Below are 24399 nucleotides of genomic sequence, written 5' to 3' on the forward strand. Positions count from 1 at the left end.
CTGAGTTTCTGTGTCTCTGTGACCAGAGGTGTTAAATTAGGAAAAAGATCTCTGCTTGCCTGGGTAAAGAAGTTGCTGAAAGTTCCCCTCAGCAGCTGGAGCTGCCAGCAGCATCCTTGAGTTCATTATCTCTGCATAGTTCTGGCACAAAGTGTCCCTGAGTTTGTTTTTCCCTGGCTTTAGGAAGACAATTTACCCTGCTCCTTCTTTTTTTTTCTTTTTTTTTTTTTTTTTTTAACTTGGATTGGAAAATAAAAATGCAAAGTAGGATCCTGGGTAACAGCTGTATGAGCTTTCAACAAGGTGCTTATTTGTTGCCTTTAGCAAAGGGGAGCTGTCTGGGCTGCCAGAACAGCATATACAGAGCTAACTGACAAAAGCTGGCAGGAAGCTACAATTTCTACCCAAAGTTGACAAAAAATGGGCTTTGTTCACCTCACACAGCTCGTACCCTCTGCCCAGCTGAGGTATGCTGTGGCAGCTGCTGTGTGGATATTGTATTCTTGAGTTGTACTATCAGATTTTTCTCAATTTATTATTAAAAACCCCTCCACTTGTGAGTGGCACATAAAGAGGATGAGGAAGGAGTGAGCTGGGAATGCTAATGATATGTCTGAGCCCGAGTCTAGGAACAAAGCACAAGTCTAGGAGATAGGCTGCTTTTCTCAGGAACTCACTGGGTTTTGTTGCTTTTCTTTCTTTCCTTTCAGGATTCAAGCTCATTCTCCTTCCCCTCTTGCCAGCAAGGCTACAGCTGCACAAACAGGAGGAGAAGAAAAGGGCCATTCTTGCTGGCTGTTTTCAGGAGGAGGAGACCAATGCTCATGGCCTGTCTTTCTGCATAAACTCATTCCACAAAGATCCTGAGGCTGTCCTCTGTCTTTGGCTCTTGGTGCTGAACAGCAGGTGCTTGTTTTTACCAAATACTTTTTTTTTTACCAGCCTTTAAAAGATAGAACTTGAGAGATTTGATGTGCTTTTCTAGCTCAGCTCTCCAGCAGCTCCTTGAGTGCTCTGCACTTGCTCCACTCTGTCCATTTTACAAAAATGTCAGCTGAGGAATCTAAAGCACATTTTGATTCTGACATTTGCTGCTTTTCATAAGCAACAAGTTGAACTTTCAGCCCTTCCTCTGGCACAGAGGAGGAAATCCTGTTAATTTAACTTGCAACTAAGGTGCTACAAGTAATTCCAAGGAGCATTTTGAGGAGGGAGGTGTTCCTGGGACTGCCTGGGTTTGGCAGAGTTCTTGCTTTTATCTTGTATTTCCACATCACCTCAGGGTTCAGAGGCAATAACTTGTGATTCACCCATGTCCCAGTGCTGTGCCCAGCTGCACCAAAAAGGGAAACTTGCATTTCATCTGGAACAGGGAAAGCTGGATCCTGCTGCTTCCAAAGCTTGCTGAGGCTTTGAAATTCAGATAGGCTGGCTTGTGACCTGACTTGTGACCCACCTCCTATTTGATTCCTGCTTCCTCCCCTATTTTGGGGAATTTTTTAATTCAAATTTTGATCCTTTGACTTTTTTGTTTTCTCTAAGTTCTGCTTGCTACTATCTCTTTTGCCTGTCCAGGATGCCTTTAAAGTCTTTAAGCAAATCTCTTTTTATCCAGAACTTCCCCATCTGACCTGAGCCACGGTCCTGGCTGTGGCTTTTCCCAGAGTGCCACCACAGCTCCTCCTGTTTGCAGAGGAGTGAAGTCCAGCAGGGTATCCCCTCTCCTGAGAGCTCCATGTCAGCTGGAGCCCAGCTGAAGGAAGCCTTGGCACTGCTCCTTGGGGCAAACACCTTTTCAATAGGCTTTTGTGCAGGGCAGGCTCCCCCCTCCTCGCTGCCTGAAAGCCAACCGAGTGCCAGTGGGGCTGTTGAGTCTTGTTGCAGTCCTTGTGCCAATCATTCCCATTGTTTCTTTGTGTCCCTTTCACATTTTCCATGGCCTGAACTCTGTCCACAATGCAGCCCACAGACCCGGGCTCTGTGTGACACAGTATCTCCTTCTTGCGAATGTGAGATCAGCCACAGCTTTCAAAACAAGTGATGCCACAAATGAACTGAGCTGCATTGATTCCTGTAGGTTCCTTAAAAACCTCTCCCTGTTGTTCATCTTCTGAGCCTGCTTTTATGGTCGAGTGCTGTTTGGGTTTGGGATCTGGCTCCAGAAAACACTTGGAATTTGAGACTAGGCAGGCATTTAAGCAGAGGCTGAGGACTGTAGCTGAAAACTTGAAGTTCAGTGAGTGTGATGTGGGAGCTGAGAGAACGTTTATCGATTAGCTGTGTTATTTGGTGGACTCCTGAAACCAAATACTGCACAGTTTATCTTCCAAACCAAAGTCCTCCTTCCCCAGGCTCTGCTGGGTGCTTTTAGAAGCAGGGTAAGGATCAGCACAAAGGGCTGCTCCCCGTGGCAGGGCAGGAGCCTGTCTCATTGCTGTTAATTGACTCCAAGAGGGGAGTGAGGGCTGTAAAGAGTGAGGGCAAGGGGGAATCTGGAGCTCAGCTCCTCAGTGAAACACCTCTTGCTGCTGTGACTACAGGTTAGAGCCCCCCCCAGCACTGCTCATCTCCCAGTTCCTCTGGAGTTCCACTGCTCTCCCATAAATAGCTCCCTTTATTGTTTCTTAGTGATTGAATTAAAATAGAAAACACTGCCAGCTCCCAGGCGTGGGGAGCACGGGGTATTCCTCTGTCTCACTTGAGATCCCACACTTCCCTCAAATCCACGTGTCTCACCCAGCTGAGAGTCTGCAATGCTAAAAAAGCCCTCAGCCTTGTTTTCTGTCCCTAACTGGCCAAAAGATGTCCCTGACAAGGACCAAAAGGGACTTTCTCCCAGGTTGCTGCCTCATTTCTGCAGAGGTTTATCCCTACTGACCACTGGGATAACAGGGAGCTGGGACATTTGCTTCCAGTGTGTGCTGCCAAGTGCAGGCAGCTCTGTTGTGACATGAAAACCCTCTGGGCTGACGGGTGAGAATTTTACAAGCTCTGGAGAACCCATCCTCCTCCCTGCTCCTGCTGCCAGGCGCGGTGGGTGCCTTGCAGCACCATTTCCCCAGGCACAATGTAATGCTGTGTGCTGAGAGCTCAGGCTTTTACTCTGGTTGCAGTGCCATTAATCCCTCATCCCAATTCCCTTGGGCCTGCACAGAGCTCCAACCTGCTGTGCCTGCAAGGATGGTGACAGGGTAAGGGGAGCATTTGCATCAGGCAATTGTCCTGTGAGGAACATTCCTGCTTCTACCCGTGCTTTCTTCAATGCAAAACCAGCTTTATGTTCTCCATACACCACCAGGAAGGGCCCTGTCAAGCCCAGCTTGTTTTTCCTTCTCGTGTTGCCTCTTGCACACGTTTTAGCAGTTGCTCGTGTCTTCTCCGGAGCTGGGTGTTTGCTGCCAAAATCTGTGCAACAGCTTGGGAAATGTTCCTGTTGAGCCATACCCTGGAGGTATTAGTGAAGCCAAGTGACCACAGAAGCCAGGCTTGGTGTCTGGGGGGAATTGTGGTTCTGCACAACCTGGAGCCAAAGGGCACTCCCAGCTTCGGCGGGCCGTGTTAATGTGGGAAAATGGGATTAAACTTTGCAGGAGAAGGGGTGCTCTATGCTCGGAGCCCCCTTCACCTGGGCAGGAGCAGGCACAGATTTAGTGGGGTACAGCTGCCGCTGAAGAGCCTTGGCAGTAAAGGCCCTGGGTAAATCGAGTCACGAGAGGCATCGTGTAACAACCTGCCTGCAACTTTGGAGTAATCCCCGTGCTCTTCCTAGAACAAGTTGTGGCAGGTCTATTTTTAACCGGAATGTGCCCAGCCTTGCCTGAGTTCCTTTCTCTGCGTTTTTCTTTTCTTGGCTCGCTTCCCACGCCACGACTGTACCAAGGTTAATTCGCCCGTCCTGCCGGGCTCCTCCTGCCTCCCCAAAAACAGCACCTGCCCGGCTTCGCTCGCCCTCCGTGGCGGGCAGGGCAGGGCAGGGCAGGGCGCCGCTGCCCCGTCCGTTACCCGCTCCCTGCCCCGATAAGGCTCCGCAGGGACTCTGCCCTCCGCCCGCAGAGCAGCCCCACGCCCCGGCAGCGTTTCACAACCGGCCCGGCAGTGCCAGCCCCGCGGAGTCCACGGAGGAGCGCGGCAGCCTCGCAGCGCTGCGAGCACGACAGGAGCATCCCGGAGCGCGGCGGGCCAGGCAGGTACCGGCGGTGCCCGCGGGGCCGCGACCTTCCCCCCGCTCCGCTCTGCCCTTCTCCCCTCTCCCGCCGAGCCCACCCGGGCAGGGAGGGGCAGCGGCGGCCCCGCGGCCTCGCCCGTTCCGCTTCCGTCATGTGAGCGGAAAGAGGAAGCGGCGGCGGCGGCGGCGACCCCGGTGGGCGGCGGGGCCGCGGGGGCGGAGGGTCCTGCCCGGGGCGGAGGGCACCGGCCGCGGGGAGAGCCAGCGGCTCGCAGCCACCGCTGCCGCGGTTGTCGCCTCAGCCCCGGTGTCGCTCGGGGGTCCCCGGAGGTGGGGAGGGGTCCCGGTCCCGCCGTGTCCTGGCCGGGGGTCGCTCGGCGGCGCGGGCCCCGCGCTCCGCCCCGCCGGGAGCAGCCCCCGGCTGCCTCGGTGACATCCCCGCCCTCCCGCCAACGCCCCGCGCCGCTTTGCAAACTTTTCTAACTCGGGAATTACGTAAGGCTCCGGGGAGATGCGGCGGAGTGAGGGGCGGGCGGCGCCTTCGCTGCCTGGGGATGGGCAGGGGCTGCGGGCGGAGCGGGGGCGCCGCCGGGGACGAGCCGGGCTGTGCGGGGCACGGAGGGCCCGCGATGAGCCGGGTGTCACCTGTGTCCCCTCAGGGCTGGGCAGCCATGGAGAGGATGCAGCAGATCGTGGGGCGGGCCAGGGCCGCCTTCAACTCTGGCCGGAGCCGCCCGCTGGAGTTCAGGATTCAGCAGCTGAAGGCCCTGGAGAGGATGGTGCAGGAGAAGGAGAAGGAGATCCTGGCAGCCATCAAGGCGGATCTGAACAAGGTGTGGGTCGGGGAGTTTCTCCCCTCAGCCGTGCACGGGCAGTGGTCAGCCCTGGAGGGAAAGTGGGAAGGCCAAGGGCTGCCATTGCTGTGTTAAATGGCTTTTGCTGTTGTCCCTGGCCCTTGGCTCTGGCTCCCACTGTGGCCTGCAAAGGTCTGCTGCCACCATTCCTAAGGAGTTAAATTTCAAAGGCAATCTTGGCTGTCAGGTTTTGGGTTCTGCCTCACACACCCGGACACACTCACACACCATCTTTGGCCAGGGATCCTTTGTCACTGCCAGTGACAGACACCTGGCAGCAGCAGATGTGGCTGTGGTGCCTTTACCATCCCTTCCCTAAATCCCTGTTGTTTCAGTGTGGGCACAACGCCTACAGCCATGAAATCATGGGCGTGCTAGGGGAGCTGGCCCTGACCATGGAGAAGCTGCCGTCCTGGGCAGCCCCTCAGCCCGTGAAGAAGAACCTGGTGACCATGAGGGACGAAGCCTACATCAACTACGAGCCCCTGGGTGTGGTGCTGGTCATCGGGGCCTGGAACTACCCCTTCGTGCTGGTCATGCAGCCCCTGATCGGGGCCATCGCAGCAGGTGGGGATGCAGCAGGGCTCTGGCCTGGGTGGGGCGGTGGCTGAGGGCTGTGGGGGGCTGTGAGGGCTTTGGGGGGCTGTGGGAGCTGTGAGGAGCTGTGAGGGGCTGTGAGGGCTCAGTGCCCGTGCTGGGTGTGCCCTGCAGGCAATGCCGTGGTGGTGAAGCCGTCGGAAGTGAGCGCGAACACGGCTCGGCTGGTGGCTGAGCTGCTCCCACAGTACCTGGACAAGGTGAGCGTGGCTCTGTGCCTGACTTGAGCATCTTGATGTGGCCTGCTTCCAAAAGGCTCCTGCAGGTTCCAGCCAGATCCATTGCCTGCTCCCATCAAAGGAGCGTAGCAGGAGGGTTCAGTTACTGTTAGAGTCCAAAGGTGGATTGACATATTCTCCCTGTGTTTGTGTATGAGCTTACACAACTCTGCTGCAGCCTGGCAACCTTTTTGACACCCATGACCATATGGAGAGGTTGTATGTGCTCCTCACTGCAGAGCTGCTCTTTTGGAGCTGTGCTGGGGATGCCCTTAGGTCTGCACAGGTTGTGTAGGATGGTGCCTGTGCCTGGCTCTTCCTGAGAATTGGGCACTGTGTGTTCCATGGCAGTATGTCCTGGTTTTTTGTGTCCTGCTGAACCACACTCGTGGGAGGTGGTGTTGTGTCTCCTCCTCTTGCCTGGCAGTTCTGTCATCCCTTGTACTGTGTCACTGTTGCTCTCACTGCTCAGGGCCCTGAAGTTTCCTCCTCCAGGGAGTTTGTGCCTTCTCTAGGTGGGAGGCAGGAGCAGAGGAAGGAGGCAGCCCATGGGAGAGCCTGGCTCTTATTCTTACTGTGTGGGAGCAGCTCCACAGCCAGACTCAGCCCTGGCCTCAGCCTCCATTTACTTTTAGTTCATGTGGCACAAAGTGGGAAGTGAAACCTCATATCAGGGGAAGGAGCAGAGTATATAGTATGTCTCTGATACCACTATATTTTGTCCCTGTCATGAGGCAGGCCACAATTAAGTCTGCCCTCTGCCACATGCAGGGCTGCTGCCTTGATGTAAGTGCTTTGAATCAAGGAAACTCTCAGGCTCATGTTTGCCCTGCAGGAGCTGTACCCTGTGGTCACTGGAGGAGTTCCTGAGACAACCGAGCTGCTGACCCAAAGATTTGATCACATCCTCTACACTGGCAACACCGCAGTGGGCAAAATTGTGATGGCAGCAGCTGCCAAGCACCTGACCCCTGTCACCCTGGAGCTGGGGGGGAAGAGCCCCTGCTACATCGACAGGGACTGTGACCTGGCTGTTGCCTGCAGGTCGGGTTGTTGCACCCTTGATGGGGCCTCAGCACAGGGGCAAAAACCACGTGGGGCAGGGGAAATCTCTGGGGCAGGGGAAATCTCTGGGGCAGCATCCCCAGCTCAGGTGGTGCCAGCTGGGCTGAGGGGTGGGGAACAGAGCATGGAGAAACCATGTCCCTTTGTCCCTTGTGACAGGCGGATAACGTGGGGCAAGTACATGAACTGTGGGCAAACCTGCATCGCCCCAGACTACATCCTGTGCCACCCATCCATCCAGGGCAAGGTGGTGGAGAACATCAAGGCCACTCTGAAGGTGAGACACGAGTCCCTTTTGGCATGGCAGTTGTACCAGCTGTGATTTCCTGGAGCTGTGGGAAGCTGTGCTGAGCACTTTTGTTGCTGCTGTTCCTTTGTCAGGAATTCTATGGGGATGACGTGAAGTCCTCTCCGGACTATGAAAGGATCATCAACCAGCGTCACTTCAAGAGGGTCAAGAGCCTGCTGGAAGGACAGAAGATTGCTTTTGGGGGAGAGACTGATGAGGCCTCCTGCTTCATAGGTGCTGCTGGCAGCTGCTGTGGAGGGGAGGTGTTGCTGGGTGGTGTTTGGGGTCCGTGTGTCTGTGCCTTACTTGGGCTATGTTGAGCAGACCAAGGTCCTGTGAGGGCCAGCTCTGTGCCCTGCTCATGCTGTTCTTCCATTTGCTGCAGCACCAACCATCCTCACGGATGTTTCCCCGGAGTCCAAGGTGATGGAGGAGGAAATCTTTGGGCCAGTGCTGCCCATTTTGACTGTGAAGAGCGTGGAGGAAGCCATCGAGTTCATCAACCGTCGGGAGAAGCCCCTTGCCCTGTATGTCTTCTCCAACAACAAGCAGGTGGGTCTGGGCTGTGCCAGAGGAAATGAACATTGTTCACCTGTAGCTCCATTCCCATTATCCTCAGTTACATGGTTTGGTCTCTTCTCTGAGCCTTTCTAATCTTTTTTTTTGTTATTTTTTTCTTTTTCTAGTTAATCAAGAGAGTCATCTCGGAAACCTCCAGTGGTGGTGTGACTGGAAACGATGTCATTATGCATTTCTTCCTCCCAACTTTGCCTTTTGGTGGCGTTGGTAAGTTACTGCAGCTCCTGAAGAGTTGGGACTTGCTGCACAGTGTGTCCCAGGGAACAACAACTCAGGGTTTGTGTCTGGGTATCCCTGTCCCTCCACAGCCCAAGAGTCTCTGTGCAGCAGGCCTTGATAATAATGATAAGTTCTGGGAGTGCATTAGGACAGGGGCCAGGAGGGAAAAACCTTTGGGTGTATTTATGGAAAGACCTAAGCATTTAGTGCAGCCTGATGAGGAAAGATGCATTAAAACCTTTAGCTGCAATCAGAGTGATTGGTGGAAATGAGGTGAGGAAGAAGAGGCTTGGAGTACAGGTGGGCATCACAGACTGAGGAGCGCTGCAGGGGCAGGCTCAGCTGTCCTCAGGTGGGCAGAGCCTGAGGAGTGCCCTGCCTGGCTGTGCCCCTCAGGCCACAGCGGGATGGGCGCCTACCACGGCAGGCACAGCTTCGAGACCTTCTCGCACCGCCGCTCCTGCCTCATCAAGGACCTGAAGATGGAGAGCACCAACAAGATGCGATACCCGCCCAGCAGCCAGAAGAAGGTGGACTGGGCCAAGTTCTTCTTCCTGAAGCGGTTCAACAAGGCCCGGGTTGGGCTCTTTGTCGTGGCCCTGCTGGGCGTTGTGGCAGCCGTGATGATTAAGGTGAGTTTTGGGTCTTTGCTCCTCTGTGGCAGTGCCTTTGCAATTCGCCCGATCTGTTCTTTGCAACCGCAGCCCTTTTATAAAGCCTGACCTCTTCTTCTGTCTTGAGATTTGTGACATCTGTCCCACCTTAAATTCTCACCTTCTCGCTCTTGCAAGCAGTCTGTAGAATAGGAATATCCCCGGAGAGATCTCGCAGGCTGCTGTGCTCCTTGTTGCCCTTCCCCGGTAGGTGACACCTGTGGGATGCTCCCTCCAGAGGCAGAGGTTGGTAGTTTTGGACTGGTTAGGAGTGGTTTCCATTCCAGGGCTTCCTTCAGCCACCTTTGAGCTGCCTCACAGCCCCAGCGAGCTGCAGTCTGTGCCGTGGTACCCTGGGGAGGGAGGCTGTGTCCCAAAGCCGGGATCAGTGACGAGCTCTTGTTCCTCCTCACCCATTGCAGCCCCTGTCTGACCTCAGCTCAATTATTCCAATTTCCTGCCTCGTTTCCAGCTGGGTAGTGCGGAAGGGTGGGATGTCCTCTCCTCTCTGCAGGAGGCAGGGGCTTGCAGGAGGCTCCTCCTGAGGTGGAGGAGCAAGATCTGAATCTCTAAGCGTGATCACTGTTGGTTTTCCATGTCAGACACTGCGTGTGCCTTCACTGACTGCTCCCTGGGTTTAGTGAGCTTGAGAGAGCAGCTCCTGAGGGCACAGGAGGTGGCAGGGTGGAGCAGGACTCTGCCCTTCAGTCTGTGTAGTTGCTGCTGCAAGGAGACACTCAGGAACCCAACATCCCAGGGCAAATAACCTTCTCACATAATCCAGGAGGAGATGTAAGAGCCAAGAGCTGGCTCAGGCCTGGAGGCAGCAGCCAGGGGAGCCAGGGGAATGAGAGGGGGGGAAACTCACGGCATCTTGAAATCGTTTGGGTTTCTCAGAGCCACCAGTCTGTGCTGAAGAGAAAAGCCCTCATGGTTGTGCTGGCTGTGCAGAGGCTGGGCTGGCCCAGTGGGTGGTAAGGAGGAGCAGGTTTCAGAGCACTGCTGTGGCTGTCACGGTGAGGTAGGAGCCTTTTTCTTCTCCTGTGTGTAGACCTAGCTTGAGACTGGGAAAAGCTTTGCAGATTGAGGGAATGTGGGGCTGAGCCAGAGCATGATGCCTTCCCTGGCATCCGAGATAACCAGTGCATGCTGAGGGGCAGGAGGCAGGAGAGCTGCACGATGGGGAACCCCCTGACTGAAGGGGCTTTGCTTCAGGCTCTTCTGGAAAGGGAATTGGCTTTGTCTCAGCAGATCCTTCACAGGACGTTGGTGTTGTGCTTTGCTTTCACAGGTGGTTAACTGATGAAGAGAGGAGAAGGCACCACCTCACACTCTGGGTGCTGGCTTTGTGTCTGTTTCCTTAAGCTGGGAAGTCATTATTTTCTTTTGTTCTGGGTGATTTCAGTGAGCTGTCGAGCACACAGAGTAGCATTAGAGAGGCAGTAACTACGAGAAGGCTCAGATTCCTGTTTACTTAAAAGCCATGCTGGGACAGAGGGACCAGTGGGGGACAAGCTCTCCGAAGGAGGACTGCAGAGCAAGAAATTCCAGTCCCTACCTCCACCCCGTGCCATGCAGAGCTTCCAGGGACTCACAGTGTCCTGCACCAAGCCACTCACCTTCCTTCAGGGACCAACAGGAGCTGAAGTTTCAGCAGTCCTTGGGCTGGCAGTGTTTTCCCTGCAGTTTTGAGGATGGGCTGAACACCCACCCTCTTGGTGACAAACCTGAGACACAGACCAGGAGTGATGGCTGTGAATAAACCCAGCGAGGTTCCCCTTGCCATTTAATTGAGGTGAAACATTCTCACATCTCTGCAAACCAGAATCATCCACGGCTGGTCAGGGGCTGCTTGCTGCCTTCTGTGTTTCATCATGTGCCTTTAACAGTTATTTAGCCGTTAGAAAATTCCAAAGGTGATGCCTGCACTGCCTGTTTTGTGCTGGTGAGTGTCTCATGCTGGAGCAAAAGAACTTTCAGGCCTGTTCAGAGAAGTGGGAATGACAAATGCCATGTGGATTGGCCCAGCCCCACACAACCATTTGCTTTTTCCCTGTGGGATGGGGAAAAGAATTGGAAGAAAGTGAGAAAACTTGTATGTTGAGGTAAAAATAGTTTAATAGGTGAAGTGAAAACTGGGCTTGCAGGCAGATCAAAGCAAATTAAGGAATTTGTTCATTAGTTCCCCTCATCAGGCAGGTGTTCAGCCATCCCCAGGAGAGCAGGGCATCATCAACCTGTGGTGACTTGGCAAGACAAACACCATAACCCCCAATGTCACAAATCCAAAACAGCACCATCCTTCTACAAAGAAACATAGTGTCTGCCACGAAAATTAACTTCATCCCAGCCAAAGCCAGCACAAAGCTGTTCCTGGTCATGTTCCTCCAAGGGAAAACAATTACTGGAAGAGTGTGTGTGCTCCTTCGTGTTTGAGCTTCTCAGGATGCTGTAATCTTGCACTGGGGGATAATGTGGGGCTTGTTCTAGCTTGGGGGAAGGATGCTGAAGGAATTGAAGGTGAAAGATCCTTAGAACTATTAATGTTAAATTGAAAAATTATTACTAAATGCAACTAATATAGAGTAGAAAATTATATTTACTGTGCAATAAATGGGATTTCTTCATGTCTGGTGAAAATCCATGTGCTAAGCCTTTTTGATGATACATTTTGCAAGCCACTAAATAAACACTGAGAATTTAAATAGTAAACTGAGTGTGGTAAGTCCTTGCAGGCTCCTGAGGAATCCTGCCCTGCTGGTCCCAGCTCTGGCCATGGCTTGACTGAATGGCACACGTGTGTTGTGAGCTGTCCCCGGCACCCTGGGAAGGGTTGGGAGCTCTGTTGGGCACTGAAAATGCCCCTGGAGCCAGGTGGGGAGTGGGATGAGCCAGTAGAGGATCTGGCCCTGTGTTTCCCCCTTTCAAATCCATGCCTGGATTGCCTGCCACCAACCCAATTTTTTGGGTGCCGAGCGTGAGTGTGGCATGTGGGCTCGGCGTGGGCAAAGCCACGTGCTCTGTGCCATCCCACACGGGCCTGAGTCACTGCCCCGGCCGGGAGCAGCCACCCAGGGCCCCACAGCCCCGGATGGGGTTGGGTAAAGGGCACCCTGTACCCATCAAGAGCCCTCCCGTGGGAGGAGGGATCACTTCCAGGGATCCCTGGCAGGGGAAGGGAGTGCCTGCTCGCACTCGCCACAGGAGGCTGGTGGAGAGAGAAGCTTCTCTGAAGGTAACTTGATTTTTTTTTGCTTCGTTTTTTAGTGAGTCTGTTGCTTTCTTGGGCTGTGTCACACAGCTGTGGCAGGGGGTTGGGAAGGGCAGGATTTAATCCCTGTAAGGGGAGCTCAGTGTCTGGATGGGTTTCGGGAGGGATGCAGGACAAGATCTCTGGTCTTGACTAAAGAGTGAAGTGTTGTTCATGGGAAACAGGGTGAAATCCCTGCAGGGTTTGGTCACTTTTCTGTGAAGACATGAGAGGGCCTCAGGGTTGTGGGGAAGATGAGAGCAGGGCAGCTCTGGGCACACAGCTCTGCTTCTGTCTGGCTGCCCACCCAGACCACGGTCACCTCTGCGTTTTGGCTCCTTGGGAGCATCCCTGTGAGCAGAGGCTGGCGTGGCTGGTGGGTTTGAGGCTTGGAGAAAGCACCCTCACAACAGGATCAATCACAAACCCCACATCGCTCGGAGGCGTGCCCAGTGCAGGTGGAACTGGGCTCGGGTCCTGTGGGCCCCCAGCACTCACCTTGAGAGTGGGAGCTCCTCTCCACGAAGGACAACACCTGCCAGCCTTGCTCGGGATGGGACACCTCGTTCCCAGGGCTGAACAGCCCCCTGTGAGCTGGGTGTCACCTGTGTCCCCTCAGTGCTGGGCAGCATGGAGAGAATGCAGCAGATCGTGGGGCGGGCCAGGGCCGCCTTCAACTCTGGCCGGAGCCGCCCGCTGGGGTTCAGGATTCAGCAGCTGAAGGCCCTGGAGAGGATGGTGCAGGAGAAGGAGAAGGAGATCCTGGCAGCCCTCAAGGCAGATCTGAAAAAGGTCTGTGTTGTCTCTGTTGCTGTGTGTGGGCAGTGGGTACCCCTGAGCAAAGCAGGGAGGCCAAGGGCTGCCTCTGCAGGGACGAGTGGGTTTTGTCGTGTCCCCCACGGTGGAACTGGGTGACTCCGACTCTCCAGGGTGCCACAGTGGCTGTGGGAGGTGGGTGCCTTTTCCATCCCTTTCCCAATTCCCTGTTGTTACAGAGTGGGCCCGACGCCTACAGCCACGAGCTCCTGGGCGTGCTGAGGGAGCTGGTGAGAGCCATGGAGGAGCTGCCATCCTGGGCAGCCGCTCAGCCCGTGAAAAAGGACATGCTGACCATAAGGGATGAAGCCTACATCCACTACGAACCCCTGGGTGTGGTGCTGGTCATCGGGACCTGGAACTACCCCTTTCTGCTGGTGCTGCAGCCCCTGATCGGGGCCATCGCAGCAGGTGGGGATGCAGCAGGGTCCTGGCCTGGGTGGGGCAGTGGCTGAGGGCTGTGGGGGCTGTGAGGGCTGTGGGGGCTGTGAGGGGCTGTGAGGGCTGTGGGGGGCTTTGAGGGCTGTGGGGGCTGTGAGGGCTGTGAGGGGCTGTGAGGGCTGTGAGGGGCTGTGGGGGGCTGTGGGGGGCTTTGAGGGCTGTGAGGGCTGTGAGGGCTGTGAGGGCTGTGGGGGGCTGTGAGGGCTGTGAGGGCTGTGAGGGCTGTGGGGGGCTGTGAGGGCTGTGAGGGCTGTGAGGGCTGTGAGGACTGTGAGGGCTGTGAGGGCTGTGGGGGCTGTGAGGGCTGTGGGGGGCTGTGAGGGCTGTGAGGGCTGTGAGGGGCTGTGAGGGCTGTGGGGGGCTGTGAGGGCTGTGAGGGCTGTGAGGGGCTGTGAGGGCTGTGAGGGCTGTGAGGGCTGTGAGGGCTGTGAGGGCTTTGGGGGGCTGTGGGAGCTGTGAGGGGCTGTGAGGGCTGTGAGGGGCTGTGAGGGCTGTGAGGGCTGTGAGGGCTGGGGGGGCTGTGAGGGCTGTGAGGGCTTTGGGGGGCTGTGGGAGCTGTGAGGGGCTGTGAGGGCTGTGAGGGGCTGTGAGGGCTGTGGGGGGCTTTGAGGGCTGTGAGGGGCTGTGAGGGGCTGTGAGGGCTGTGGGGGGCTGTGAGGGCTGTGAGGGCTGTGAGGGGCTGTGAGGGCTGTGAGGGCTGTGAGGGCTGTGAGGGCTGTGAGGGCTGTGAGGGCTGTGAGGGCTGGGGGGGCTGTGAGGGCTGTGAGGGCTTTGGGGGGCTGTGGGAGCTGTGAGGGGCTGTGAGGGCTGTGGGGGGCTGTGAGGGGCTGTGAGGGCTGTGGGGGCTGTGAGGGCTGTGAGGGCTGTGGGGAGCTGTGAGGGCTGTGAGGGGTGTGAGGGCTCAGTGCCCGTGCTGGGTGTCCCTGCAGGCAACGCCGTGGTGGTGAAGCCGTCAGAGGTGAGCGAGAACACGGCTCGGCTGGTGGCTGAGCTGCTCCCACAGTACCTGGACAAGGTGAGCATGGCCCCGTGTTGGTCCCTGGGTTTCTCTGTGTCACAGGGATGCTCTGGGTTGGGGTGACACTGACACTCCTGCCCTGCAGGATCTCTACGCTGTGATCACTGGAGGAGTTCCTGAGACAACCGAGCTGCTGACCCAAAGATTTGATCACATCCTCTACACTGGCAGCCCTGCAGTGGGCAAAATTGTGATGGCAGCAGCTGCCAAGCACCTGACCCCTGTCACTCTGGAGATGGGGGGGAAGAGCCCCTGCTACATCGACAGGGACTGTGACCTGGCTGTTGCCTGCAGGTCGGGTTGTTGCACCCTTCATGGGCCTCAGCACAGGGGCAAAAACCACGTGGGGCAGGGGAAATCTCTGGGGCAGCATCCCCAGCTCAGGTGGTGCCAGCTGGGCTGAGGGGTGGAGAACAGAGCATGGAGAAACCATGTCCCTTTGTCCCTTGTGACAGGCGGATAACGTGGGGCAAGTACATGAACTGTGGGCAAACCTGCATTGCCCCAGACTACATCCTGTGCCACCCATCCATCCAGGGCAAGGTGGTGGAGAACATCAAGGCCACTCTGAAGGTGAGGCACGAGTCCCTTTTGGCATGGCAATTGTCCCAGCTGTGATTTCCTGGAGCTGTGGGAAGCTGTGCTGAGCACTTTTGTTGCTGCTGTTCCTTTGTCAGGAATTCTATGGGGATGACGTGAAGTCCTCTCCAGACTACGGAAGGATCATCAACCAGCGACACTTCAAGAGGATTCTGGGCTTGCTGGAAGGACAGAAGATTGCTCTTGGGGGAGAGACTGATGAGGCCTCCTGCTTCATAGGTGCTGCTGGCAGCTGCTGTGGAGGGGAGGTGTTGCTGGGTGGTGTTTGGGGTCCGTGTGTCTGTGCCTTACTTGGGCTATGTTGAGCAGACCAAGGTCCTGTGAGGGCCAGCTCTGTGCCCTGCTCATGCTGTTCTTCCATTTGCTGCAGCACCAACCATCCTCACGGATGTTTCCCCGGAGGCCAAGGTGATGGAGGAGGAAATCTTTGGGCCGGTGCTGCCCATTGTGACTGTGATGAGCGTGGAGGAAGCCATCGAGTTCATCAACTTTCGGGAGAAGCCCCTTGCCCTGTATGTCTTCTCCAACAACAAGAAGGTGGGTCTGGGCTGTGCTCCCTCATGGAAGCATCTCAGCTGGATCCTGAACGTGGCTGATCCCAGACTCAGCTTTCTGCAGGCCCTGTGTCAGCTCCTTTTCCATGTAAATTGCAGCGTTTGGAGGTCATGGGAGTCCCCAGAGGTGCTGGAGGCTCCCAGTCTCCTGCTGAAGGGCTCTAGGTTTGTCCATCTCCACCCACACAGGTGGGTGCTGCTTCCTGCCATGTCTCCTGCCCCCGTTTTCAGGCCCTGTTGTGCCAGCTCAGGAATTCAGGTCAGGGCTTTGCCCTGGAACAACAGCCCCAGGCAGTTTGGGTGGGAGGGCTGAGGAGCACCCTGGGCTGACATGAAGCCCTTTCATTTTGTGGCTGTTCCAGCTGGGCAGATCCTGTGCTTAGGTGCTGTAAACTGACCTCTCTCATGGAACAAGGCACAGCCTGTGCCCCCCAAAGCGGGGTGGAAACATCACCTTGAGCCCTCCCTGCTCTGGTACATGGTGTTGTGCCCCATCCTGATTTGTTCTGTGCCCTCTCCCATCGTGGCCAGCTGATCAAACGGGTGATAGCAGAGACCTCCAGTGGCGGCATGACAGCCAACGATGTCATCATGCACTGCGTGGTCCCGGGCCTGCCCTTCGGTGGTGTGGGTGAGTCCCTGCTGCAGCACCTGCAGCCAGCAGCAGCAGCCCTGGCCCGGGAGCTGCCGTGCCTGTTTGGCAATTCAGGAACTTCCAGCTGCATTTTCCCATTACTGTCATTTTCTGGGGTGGGTTGTTTCGTAAAAAGGCTCACTAGTGTTTTGTTGTTAGAGAGAGTGAGAGAGGAAAACCCTCCGGCACATGAGTGAGTTCTGGTTCTCCTGTGCTGGGGTGTGGGATGAATTTGTCCATGGCCTGGTTGAGTTTCCTCAGCTGCTGTCAGGCTCCTGTGGCAGAGACCACCTGGCTGGGGTGTTGCTAAGTGTCCTCCTCATGTCCCACTCCTTAAAATCATTGTCCCACTCCTCCTGTCCCTGACCCCTTTTGTGAGAATTCTGTGGGGAAAGCAAGGCCCTGGAAGGACAGAACTGGTGTCATTATCACTTTAAGGGCGGGTTCACACAAGCAGCACTTTCAAGGCAGCGAGCACATCCTCACTGATTTCTGCAAAGTTAAAAAAGCTGCTCCTTGCTCCTCTGCCCTGAGAAGCAGCATGACCAACCTTTCCCCGTGTCCTGGGGGGCTGCCAAGGTGAGCTTGAGGTGTCCCTGTGCCTGGAGTGACCCCCTGGCTGTGCCCCTCAGGCCACAGCGGGATGGGCGCCTACCTGGGCCGCTACAGCTTCGAGACCTTCTCTCACCGCCGCTCCTGCCTCATCAAGGACCTGGGCTGGGAGGCTCTCAACAAGCTGAGGTATCCCCCTGGCAGCATGGAGATGATGCACCTGGCCAAGCTCTTCCTCCTGAGGCAGTGTAACCAGAGCAGGGTGGGACAGTTCATCTCGGCCCTGCTGGGGGCTGTGAAAGCCGTGCTGGCAAAGGTGAGCGCTGGGTCTCTGCTGTCCCTGTGTGCTCCCAGCTCTGTGCCCTGAGCCCCAGCCACTCTCAGCCCTCATCACCCCGTTCCTTTGAGCTCTGCTCCCTCCCTGGAGGACTCATCCCTGTTTCTGTGCCTTCCCAGATGCTGTGCCCCCAGCGAGAGGCGTGATGGGCAGCCGGCCCTTGGACCGCTGCTCGCTCCCTGCAGCCCTACTGCTGAACTTCTCTTTGCTGCAATTTCATTTCTTCCAAGGCAGCCAAGGCATTGAAGAGGTAGAAGACCAAAAAAATGCACCTAAAGCAGAAACCCCCCAAATTAAAGTCTCCAGCTCCTGCTGAAACAGGAATCTATCCCAGCCTAGGCCGTGGGTCATGCCTGAGCAGTGAGAGGCAGACGGAAGGAAACAGCATCCACCCTGCTTTGTAAACAGTAGCTCCTCTAAAAACTCCTGGGAACGTGGGAGTGTTTGTCACAAGGGTATCTAAACAAAGCCACTCATTACTGAGCCTGTTATCTGTGTAACACCTCACCTGATCCCCAGAGGAAGCTGCTCATCACAGAGATAAGCCTCGGAAATGAGGGTGTCACTGCAGGGGACGGTCCAGGCTGGTTGTCCCCAGAGCAGAGGGAAGGAATCTCAAAGAATCTGCAGCATCTCATCCTTGAAGGGCCTCAGGACTGAGTGGGGGATGCTCCTTGCAGGGAAACCACCTTTAGCCATCCAAGGTGTGCAGAGGCCACCCGAGGTGATGGCAAAAGACACCTGAGCTGTGTCCATGCTGTCCCAAGGACCTTAGAGGTGCCAGGGACTGTTGTGCTGTTGCATTTGGGGCTACTGGGACAAAGACAGGGATCTGGGACATCCTTTGCCGGAGCAGCAGAGCAGCCACAGCTACCTCCTCTGTAATTGAATTTCAGGGGTTTATTAATTTATGGATAGCCTTTTACCTCCAAACTTGTAACTGAGAGCTGACCTTGACCCTTGCTTGAATAAAACCTTTGTTTTACTGCAAAGGCCACCTGGGGCAGAGCAAGACCCATGAGTGGGTGTTCCCTGCTGTGTCCCCAGCCCTGCCCTCAGCCTGCAGCCCAAGGAGGCAGCCCCACTCCAGCCGTGTTTATTCTTTATTGGCCATTTGTCATGGAGCAGCAGAGGGAGCTGGGCTGGAGGGTGCCCCACACACTGAGGCAGCCCAGAGCAGCATTTTGTGTGCCAGAGCACCCTGGGGGTGTTTGATACCCCAGCAGTATCTGCACAAACACTGCCGAACACTGACAGAGGCCCCCGGGCTCCTGCGGGACAGGCGTGCGCTCCGTTCTCCCGCTGGCTGCTCTGCCTGTCCCTCAGGAAAGGCTTTCACCCCACAAACAAGTCCCCAGAGCCCTTGGTGCACGTCAGTCCGTGCTGGTGATCAGCTTCATGGCGATGCCCAGGGCCAGCGCGGCCACGGCTGCGGCCACAGCCAGCCCCCGCCGGACCAGCAGCTCCTTGGTGACCGCTGGGGTGACCGGGGCCGCGGCCGCCCGCAGCTCCAGCTGCGACGTGGGGGCCTCTGTCGTGGTGGTGATGCCCGTGAGCACAACGTCATCCTGCACCTCTATCCCCGCTGCAGGGAGAGCGGGGTTAGAGGGGTTTGGAGCGGGGATTGAGGGGTTTCTGGGGAGGGTTTTGTCCCGGGGCTGAAGGCACGTCAGGAGCATTCCAGATGGGAATGAGATCCCCAGAGCGCGGGGGTCTCAACCAGGTCCTGCCCCAGAGGTGGGACCAGGTGTCTGGAAGGTGAGGACTGCCCGCAGGTTGTCCCTCTGCCACCCTGCCGAGCCCACCTTGTAATTACTGCTCTCCCAGTGACTGGGGGTGTCACCAGCAGGACACTCTCTGCCATTTTGTGGCTTTGCTCCCAGCTTATGGGAACCCTTAGGGACCCTTCCTGACCCCAAACCCTCCCCTGCCTGCCATGCCCGCCTCCTGCCATACCTACAGACCCCAACACCGCCCTGGCAGGGAGGAAAGTGTGGGGCTGGGGGGCTGGCCCCATGTCCAGGTCCTTGCAGGATGGCTCGGAGCTGACGCTGAGCAGCTCCGGAGGCGGCGGCTGGGTCACTCCTGCGCGGCACTGAGCCTGGGGAGGGAATGTGCTGCCTTCAGTTGGGAATTCCCACCCAGCAAAGCTCTGCTGCCTCTCTTGGGGTCTCCCTGGAGCTGTTGAGGCACAAGGTGATGCTCAGGGCTGCGGGGCTGAGGTAGCCTGGGTCACCCCATCTGCTCTGAGCTTTGTGTCCCCAAACACAGTACAGGGGGAAACCCTGAGGCCCTGGAGTGGTTGTGCAGGAAGATGAACACAGGGATGTCATGGGAGCGCTGAGTTTTGCTCCAGGGCACTGGAGGACAGCACTGGACACGAGATTGAGCCTGTCTCATCCAGCAGGGCACTGGGAGGTGCTGTCGGTGCCTGGATTACCTCCTTGGCTGCCTTCTCCCAGTCCAGGCGGTAGATGTAGGTGACGAAGCAGGTGCAGATGATCAAGATGCAGGTGAGCATCGCGACCCACAGGCCTGCAGAGGGCACACGGCATCAGCCAGAGCCAACCCAGCATCCCAGGACAGCAGGTCCTCAAAGGGGATGTCACCCAGGTCAGTGGGGACACGGGGTGCACATGGGTGCCTGATTTGGGGTTACTTTTTCCCAGTAAAAGCTCCCAGCAGCTGCAGGAGCCATCCCAGTCCACCCCAGTGTGCCCAGGCAGGTCAGAGGGGGGCAGAGCCAGGCACAAGGGTTGTGGTGAGCCCCAGGGGAGCTGCCCGGGGCAGTTTGGGGGTGCAGGGCCCAGGGTCAGTACCCATGACGCCGATCTTGGCCACGAAGAGCAGCACAGCTGCCAGGGGCATGCCCACACCGTAGTAACTCACGGCGTTCATGATGGCACCAAATTTCTGCTTCCCGATGCCTCTGAGCACCCCACTGCAGGCGCCCTGCCAGGAGAGGGAGAGGGAGAGGGGCTTGGGCAGGGAGCATCACCTCAGCCAAACTCAGGAGATGACCCAGCTCCCTGCCCCCGGCCATTATTTCTGTGTCCCTGCCCAGTCCTATGGGTCACCACCTTTGTATGCTCTTGATGTTTTCTAAGGGGAGATCCCAGGAGCTCTGCAGGGTCCTGGTGTGGGCACTGGTGCTCAGCTGCAGCCTGAGGGACCCTCCACTGCCTGATCCACGGCGCTGCTGCTGAGCACCAAGGCTCCCCATGGGAAACAGCAGCATTCCCTGGCACTTACAGTCATGGCTTCAAACAAGTGGAAGACAACGTAGACGGGCATGACCCACGCCACCAAGTCAATGATTTCCCTGGGGATGGAGGAAAGCCAAGGATCACCTTTGGGGCCTGACCTGCCCACAGCGAGGCCAGGAGCTGGGGTAACTCACTTGTCCTTGGTGAAGATGTGTCCCAGCACGTTCTTCGTGGCGGCTAAAATGGACCCCACAATTACAGAGAACACCCCTGAAAACACAGCACAGAGCTGAGCTCAGCCTGGCTGGAGAGCAGGGCGAGAAGAGGCAGGCAGAGGACTGCAAACACTCCCTGCTCCATGGGAAGGAGGCCAGGAGAGCCTTTCCAGGCTGTTGTGGACTGACCTGTGCAGATCAGGCTGGTGTTGGAGGATCTCTTGGCCGCCTCGGCATCGCCGGCGCCCAGCGCGTTGCCCACCTGCACACTGGCAGCAGTGCCCAGCCCCAGGGGGATCTGCAATCACAGGGCTCATGTGTGTCTGGCAGTGGGGTTGTCACAGTGATAACCACCCAGCAGAGAGCAGGAGGAGCCCAGGATTTGATTTAAAGCAGCTCCATAAGGAGGGATAGGCAGGAGCAGGGAGAGGCTCAGGTGCAGAGGGGGAAGGTGGGGTTTTGCTGGAGCTGATTTTTGCTGTGTGCCTGTCTCAGGACAGCCCCCATGGAGCCCTGGCCTGCAGTGATAACCCAGCCCTTACCATGAAAGCCACAACAGACACCTCATAGATGATGGACTGGACAGAGAGCTCAACGACGCTCAGCAGACCTGTGGGACAGGAGGGGTCAGTGCTGGCTGTGGGTGCTGCTCTGGGTCAAGCCTGGCCGTGTCCTGGCAGCTCCCCTCTCCACTGACCTATCAAGAAGCTCCCAATCTCGTAGGTCCACCACTCAATGCACATCATGAGCATGCTGGGGATCGCCAGGGAGGTGAAGCTGTCCCACTCCAGCAGGCACTCTCTGGACCAGCCTGTTGAGAGGAGAAACCACACCTGAGGGGTGACCAGACCAGCCCTGTGTTACATCCTCACAGCACCTGGGGCAGCTGGAGGTGCCAGTCCTGTTCTCAGAGCCAGCAGCTCCATGGGATCTCCAGCAGCAGTGCCCACCTACAACCTCTCTGCTGCTGCCCCGTGGGCCACAGAGCAGCACAACCCTCAGCCCATCCCTCCTGGAGCATGTCCAAGGACATCCCCCTGCTTCCGTCTGTGCTCATCCAGCTTTGGGACTGGACCTTCCAAAGCCTCAGCAGGAAGTTTCATTTCTGCAGAATTAATGTTTAGTGCTGATGACACAGCTCTGCCAGGGCAGAGGTGATGAGGTGCCACTGAAGCAGCACTGTGGTATCCGGGGCACCTCGGGCTGGGGTTAATATTTCACCATCAGGATGAGCAGAATTCCTCTTCTAGCAAGAACACCTGATGGAAGTTTTATGGACACTTCTGGGTAAAGCAGAGGGAGCAGGGGAGATGCCCTTACCTCCCCAGGTGTTCACATGCAGTTTCCTGCCTATGATATACAGGAACAAGAAAATGGCTTGTGAATACTGAGCGGTGGTGTTGGCCCAGGCAGAGCCCCTGCAGAGGAAGGGAGAAAGGTCATTGGCATCCTGCTTATGCCTCCCTGAGGGTGGAAAAAGACATCCTGCTGTACCCCTGTGAGCTCAGTGTTCCCTTGGCATTGCCAGGTGCCCTCTTTTCTTCCCCAGGGGACACAGGTGCCACTCACGTGACGCCCAGGTGGAACACGTAGAGGAGGACGTAGTTTGCAGCCACGTTGACGATGTTGCCGATGAGTCCACTCAGCACCAGGGGCCACATGATCATCTGCAAAGAGGAGGAGATGAGGAGGTCTTCACTAAGATTTTGGGAGGGAGGTGTGAAGGTCCCCCCAGCCCTACTCTCAATGCCTTTCCCAGAAAAAAAAACCCAAACTTCCAGAGATGTCGCCTGCTTGGAAAATGAGTGTGATGGAGGTAAATCCCTGAAGTGGGGAAGCACGAAGGGAGGTGGAGGATACAGCTGGCTGTGGAATGGGTGATCTACAGGGTCAGAGTTATTTTGGGGCACCTTGTCACTGGGAACAGCGAGCATGGAAACCCTGGGTGCACCGTGGAGGGGAGCCCTGAGCCAGGGTGGGTGTGAGGACTTTGGGACCCACCTGGTTCTGCAGGTATCTTGTCTCCAGGTTATACAGGAAAACCGCCTGCAAAGGAAGTTCGGGATGGGATGAGCCAGTGCTGAGTTGTAGGGTGGGGACAGCCTGTCCCCATGTGCAGGTGGCACCCAGGGTGGCATCCACTCACCGGGAGGGCAGGGAGGAAGGCGTTCACGTAGTGCTGGGTCATCCTGGGGGCACACAGAGAGGGGTCAGGGAGGGGCATGGCCACGGCCACCCTCCTCTCAGCCCCTCCACACCAGGGAGGGATGAGGGCACCACCCAACCTGGAGACCTCGGGGTCCTGCCGCATCAGCAGCATCAGCTGCTCGACGTTGATGAGGACGGCGCAGCAGGGGAAGCAGCAGAGGAGGATGATGATGGTGGCGCGCTGCAGGATCACCCCCACGCGCAGCAGGTTCTTGCTGCCGTAGGTCTGCAAGGTGAGAGGGCAGCGGTGAAATCAGCTGGTGCTGGGGGAAAGAGGGCCCTGAAGAGAAGGGAGCAGCCCTGACCACCCCCTGGAAACCTCCTGGGAAGGATTTGGAGCACAGCTCTGCTCTTTACGGGGTCATTACCTGGGGAAAGCTTCCCCAGCTCACAGGACCAGCCAGGGCTCCCTGCAGTGCCTGGGCATCATCAGCTGATGCTGGAGACCCCCTGTGTCCCCAGGACAAGGGCCAGCGTGTCCTACCCACCTGTGTCCTGTTCTACCCACCTGTGATATCAAGGTGTCACATGCTGAAGTCAAACCATAACCTACAGAGATGGCAGTGACATTTATCACCTGGGAGTTAAAGAGACAAGGAGTGAAGGAGAGCATTTAAGACTTTCAGGTAGGGGAGAGGGGCTGAAAGGAAAAGTGGGAGTCTGAAATCTCCTCTGTCCTTTTCCCCTGCCGTGTCTCATCCCGTGTCAGCAGGGAGGGAGCTGCTGCCCGGCCCCAGGAGTGCTTACAGCGATGGCCAGCGTGACAGAGGCCAGCTCAACCTTGCCCAGGTGGCCACAGAATATGGAGCTGACAAGGTGGATCAGGAAGATCAGCAGCTGGATCAGGATCTAAGCACGGAGCAGAGCAGAAGGTTAGGGATGCAGGTGAGCAGGGGTGGTTGTTCTGGGGGTCTCTCTCCTCCCGGCTCCTTACCAGCGGCCCCGCCAGCACCAGCAGCTGCCTCGCATCCTCCCAGAAGGTCTCCGGAATCCAGCGGCGTTTCTTCTGGCAGCTCTCGGGTGTGAGGTCGCCCTGGCCGGAGGCTCTTCCCTCCCCTATGCCATTCTCCTCGGGGCTGCTCTCCGGCTTCATGCTGCCCTGCCGGGGGAGTGGAACCGGCCCCTTCCTCCGCGCTCTGTTAATCCCCGCGGGGGCGAGCAATGTGTAACCACGCCGGGCTGAACTTCAGCCGGGGCCGGGCTGGCCGTGGGGAGCCCGGGCAGTGGGGCAGGGCAAGGCACGGAGTGGCGCAGCTCAGCGAGGGTCCTGGCAGCGCAGAGGAGCCCGGACGCACCGTGCAAGGAGCTGAGCCATCCTAATCCACCCTGTGAACCCTCCTACCTCTCCTGCTTCACCACAGCTCGGCCGGCCAGAGGGCTGGAGGGTCGCGCTCCTGTTCCAGCGGCGGTGGAGGGTTGTTGGGTGTGTGGTGAGCCGCTGCCGGCAGTGGCGGGGCAGTGGCTCACTCACTCCCATCACGGGGGCCAGGACAAGCCGGCCCCCTTGGCTCCAGCGGCCCCCTTGGCTCCAGCGGCCCCCTTGGCTCCAGCGGCCCTCTTGGCTGTGTCCCTGGCACAGCCCCGCCGGGTCGGGTTTCACTGGCACCGCTCCCCCGAGCCCAGTGCGGTGTCCTCGGCCCGGCGGGGAGGCAGGGAAGGGGAGAGGCTGCCCAGGGCAGACCCCACCTGCACGGAGCGGGCTGGGATAACTCATGAAACAGGGCGAGACACCCTCCTGCTCTCCCCTCACTCCCATCCCAAACCTACCGGGGTTCTGAGCGGGGCAGGGTCTGCCACGTCCTCCCACTGGTGCTGGTGGCAGTTTCCAGCTCGTTTGTGTCACATTTTTTCATTCACAGGCCGCCAGCAGCAGGAGAGCTGTGCTGGGCTGTTCGCATTATGACATAGGGTAGTTCTTTGGTGGCTCTG

General features: G+C 57.2%; 3 protein-coding genes across 8 annotated transcripts; 2 read left to right on the plus strand and 1 right to left on the minus strand.

Moving 5' to 3' along the window:
- The first annotated feature begins 4054 nt into the window (after window positions 1-4054).
- Window positions 4055-11351, plus strand: LOC134553281 (aldehyde dehydrogenase family 3 member A2-like). Of its 6 annotated transcripts, none has more exons than XM_063402767.1 (12): window positions 4055-4187; window positions 4825-4998; window positions 5355-5586; window positions 5731-5816; window positions 6670-6878; window positions 7059-7176; window positions 7281-7422; window positions 7574-7740; window positions 7875-7974; window positions 8383-8618; window positions 9537-9660; window positions 9931-11351. In XM_063402767.1, the coding sequence occupies exons 2-11, from the start codon at window positions 4837-4839 to the stop codon at window positions 9615-9617; spliced, it is 1533 nt and encodes a 510-aa protein (XP_063258837.1). In that variant the 5' UTR covers window positions 4055-4187; window positions 4825-4836; the 3' UTR covers window positions 9618-9660; window positions 9931-11351. The 6 variants fall into 6 exon arrangements, with proteins under 6 accessions (XP_063258837.1, XP_063258838.1, XP_063258839.1 ...); XM_063402768.1 differs by lacking the exon at window positions 4055-4187 and adding an exon at window positions 4258-4360; XM_063402769.1 differs by lacking the exon at window positions 4055-4187 and adding an exon at window positions 4392-4495.
- Window positions 11352-11808: 457 nt separating this feature from the next.
- Window positions 11809-17819, plus strand: LOC134553285 (aldehyde dehydrogenase family 3 member A2-like). The gene is made up of 11 exons (XM_063402773.1): window positions 11809-11874; window positions 12509-12681; window positions 12885-13116; window positions 14076-14161; window positions 14250-14458; window positions 14620-14737; window positions 14842-14983; window positions 15135-15301; window positions 15850-15949; window positions 16585-16820; window positions 16961-17819. The coding sequence occupies exons 2-11, from the start codon at window positions 12520-12522 to the stop codon at window positions 16985-16987; spliced, it is 1479 nt and encodes a 492-aa protein (XP_063258843.1). The 5' UTR covers window positions 11809-11874; window positions 12509-12519; the 3' UTR covers window positions 16988-17819.
- Window positions 17820-17948: 129 nt separating this feature from the next.
- On the minus strand, window positions 17949-23992 carry LOC134553288 (multidrug and toxin extrusion protein 1-like). Its single transcript, XM_063402776.1, has 17 exons — window positions 23405-23992; window positions 23218-23319; window positions 22979-23047; window positions 22548-22696; window positions 22409-22451; window positions 22264-22308; window positions 21832-21929; window positions 21583-21680; window positions 20960-21073; window positions 20805-20872; window positions 20452-20560; window positions 20242-20317; window positions 20094-20163; window positions 19661-19793; window positions 19282-19376; window positions 18798-18942; window positions 17949-18426 (listed from the first exon to the last, which is right to left on the minus strand). Exons 1-17 carry the CDS (start codon window positions 23561-23563, stop codon window positions 18215-18217), a joined length of 1785 nt encoding a protein of 594 aa, XP_063258846.1. The 5' UTR covers window positions 23564-23992; the 3' UTR covers window positions 17949-18214.
- Window positions 23993-24399: the final 407 nt, after the last annotated feature.

The sequence above is a fragment of the Prinia subflava genome, chromosome 8 (assembly GCF_021018805.1).
Source record: "Prinia subflava isolate CZ2003 ecotype Zambia chromosome 8, Cam_Psub_1.2, whole genome shotgun sequence".
NCBI lineage: Eukaryota > Metazoa > Chordata > Aves > Passeriformes > Cisticolidae > Prinia > Prinia subflava.

Excerpts from the sequence above, each read along its gene's own strand:
- LOC134553285 (XM_063402773.1), top strand. The coding sequence starts at position 12,520 with ATGGAGAGAATGCAGCAGATCGTGGGGCGGGCCAGGGCCGCCTTCAAC. Across the intron at positions 13,117-14,075 it reads GATCGGGGCCATCGCAGCAG|GCAACGCCGTGGTGGTGAAG; the intron begins GTGGGGATGCAG and ends GTGTCCCTGCAG. Across the intron at positions 15,302-15,849 it reads TCTTCTCCAACAACAAGAAG|CTGATCAAACGGGTGATAGC; the intron begins GTGGGTCTGGGC and ends CATCGTGGCCAG.
- LOC134553288 (XM_063402776.1), bottom strand. The coding sequence starts at position 23,563 with ATGAAGCCGGAGAGCAGCCCCGAGGAGAATGGCATAGGGGAGGGAAGA. Across the intron at positions 22,452-22,547 it reads CAGGACCCCGAGGTCTCCAG|GATGACCCAGCACTACGTGA; the intron begins GTTGGGTGGTGC and ends GTGTGCCCCCAG. Across the intron at positions 18,427-18,797 it reads GGCGGTGTTGGGGTCTGTAG|CGGGGATAGAGGTGCAGGAT; the intron begins GTATGGCAGGAG and ends CTCTCCCTGCAG.
- LOC134553281 (XM_063402767.1), top strand. The coding sequence starts at position 4,837 with ATGGAGAGGATGCAGCAGATCGTGGGGCGGGCCAGGGCCGCCTTCAAC. Across the intron at positions 5,817-6,669 it reads TCCCACAGTACCTGGACAAG|GAGCTGTACCCTGTGGTCAC; the intron begins GTGAGCGTGGCT and ends TTTGCCCTGCAG. Across the intron at positions 6,879-7,058 it reads GACCTGGCTGTTGCCTGCAG|GCGGATAACGTGGGGCAAGT; the intron begins GTCGGGTTGTTG and ends CCCTTGTGACAG.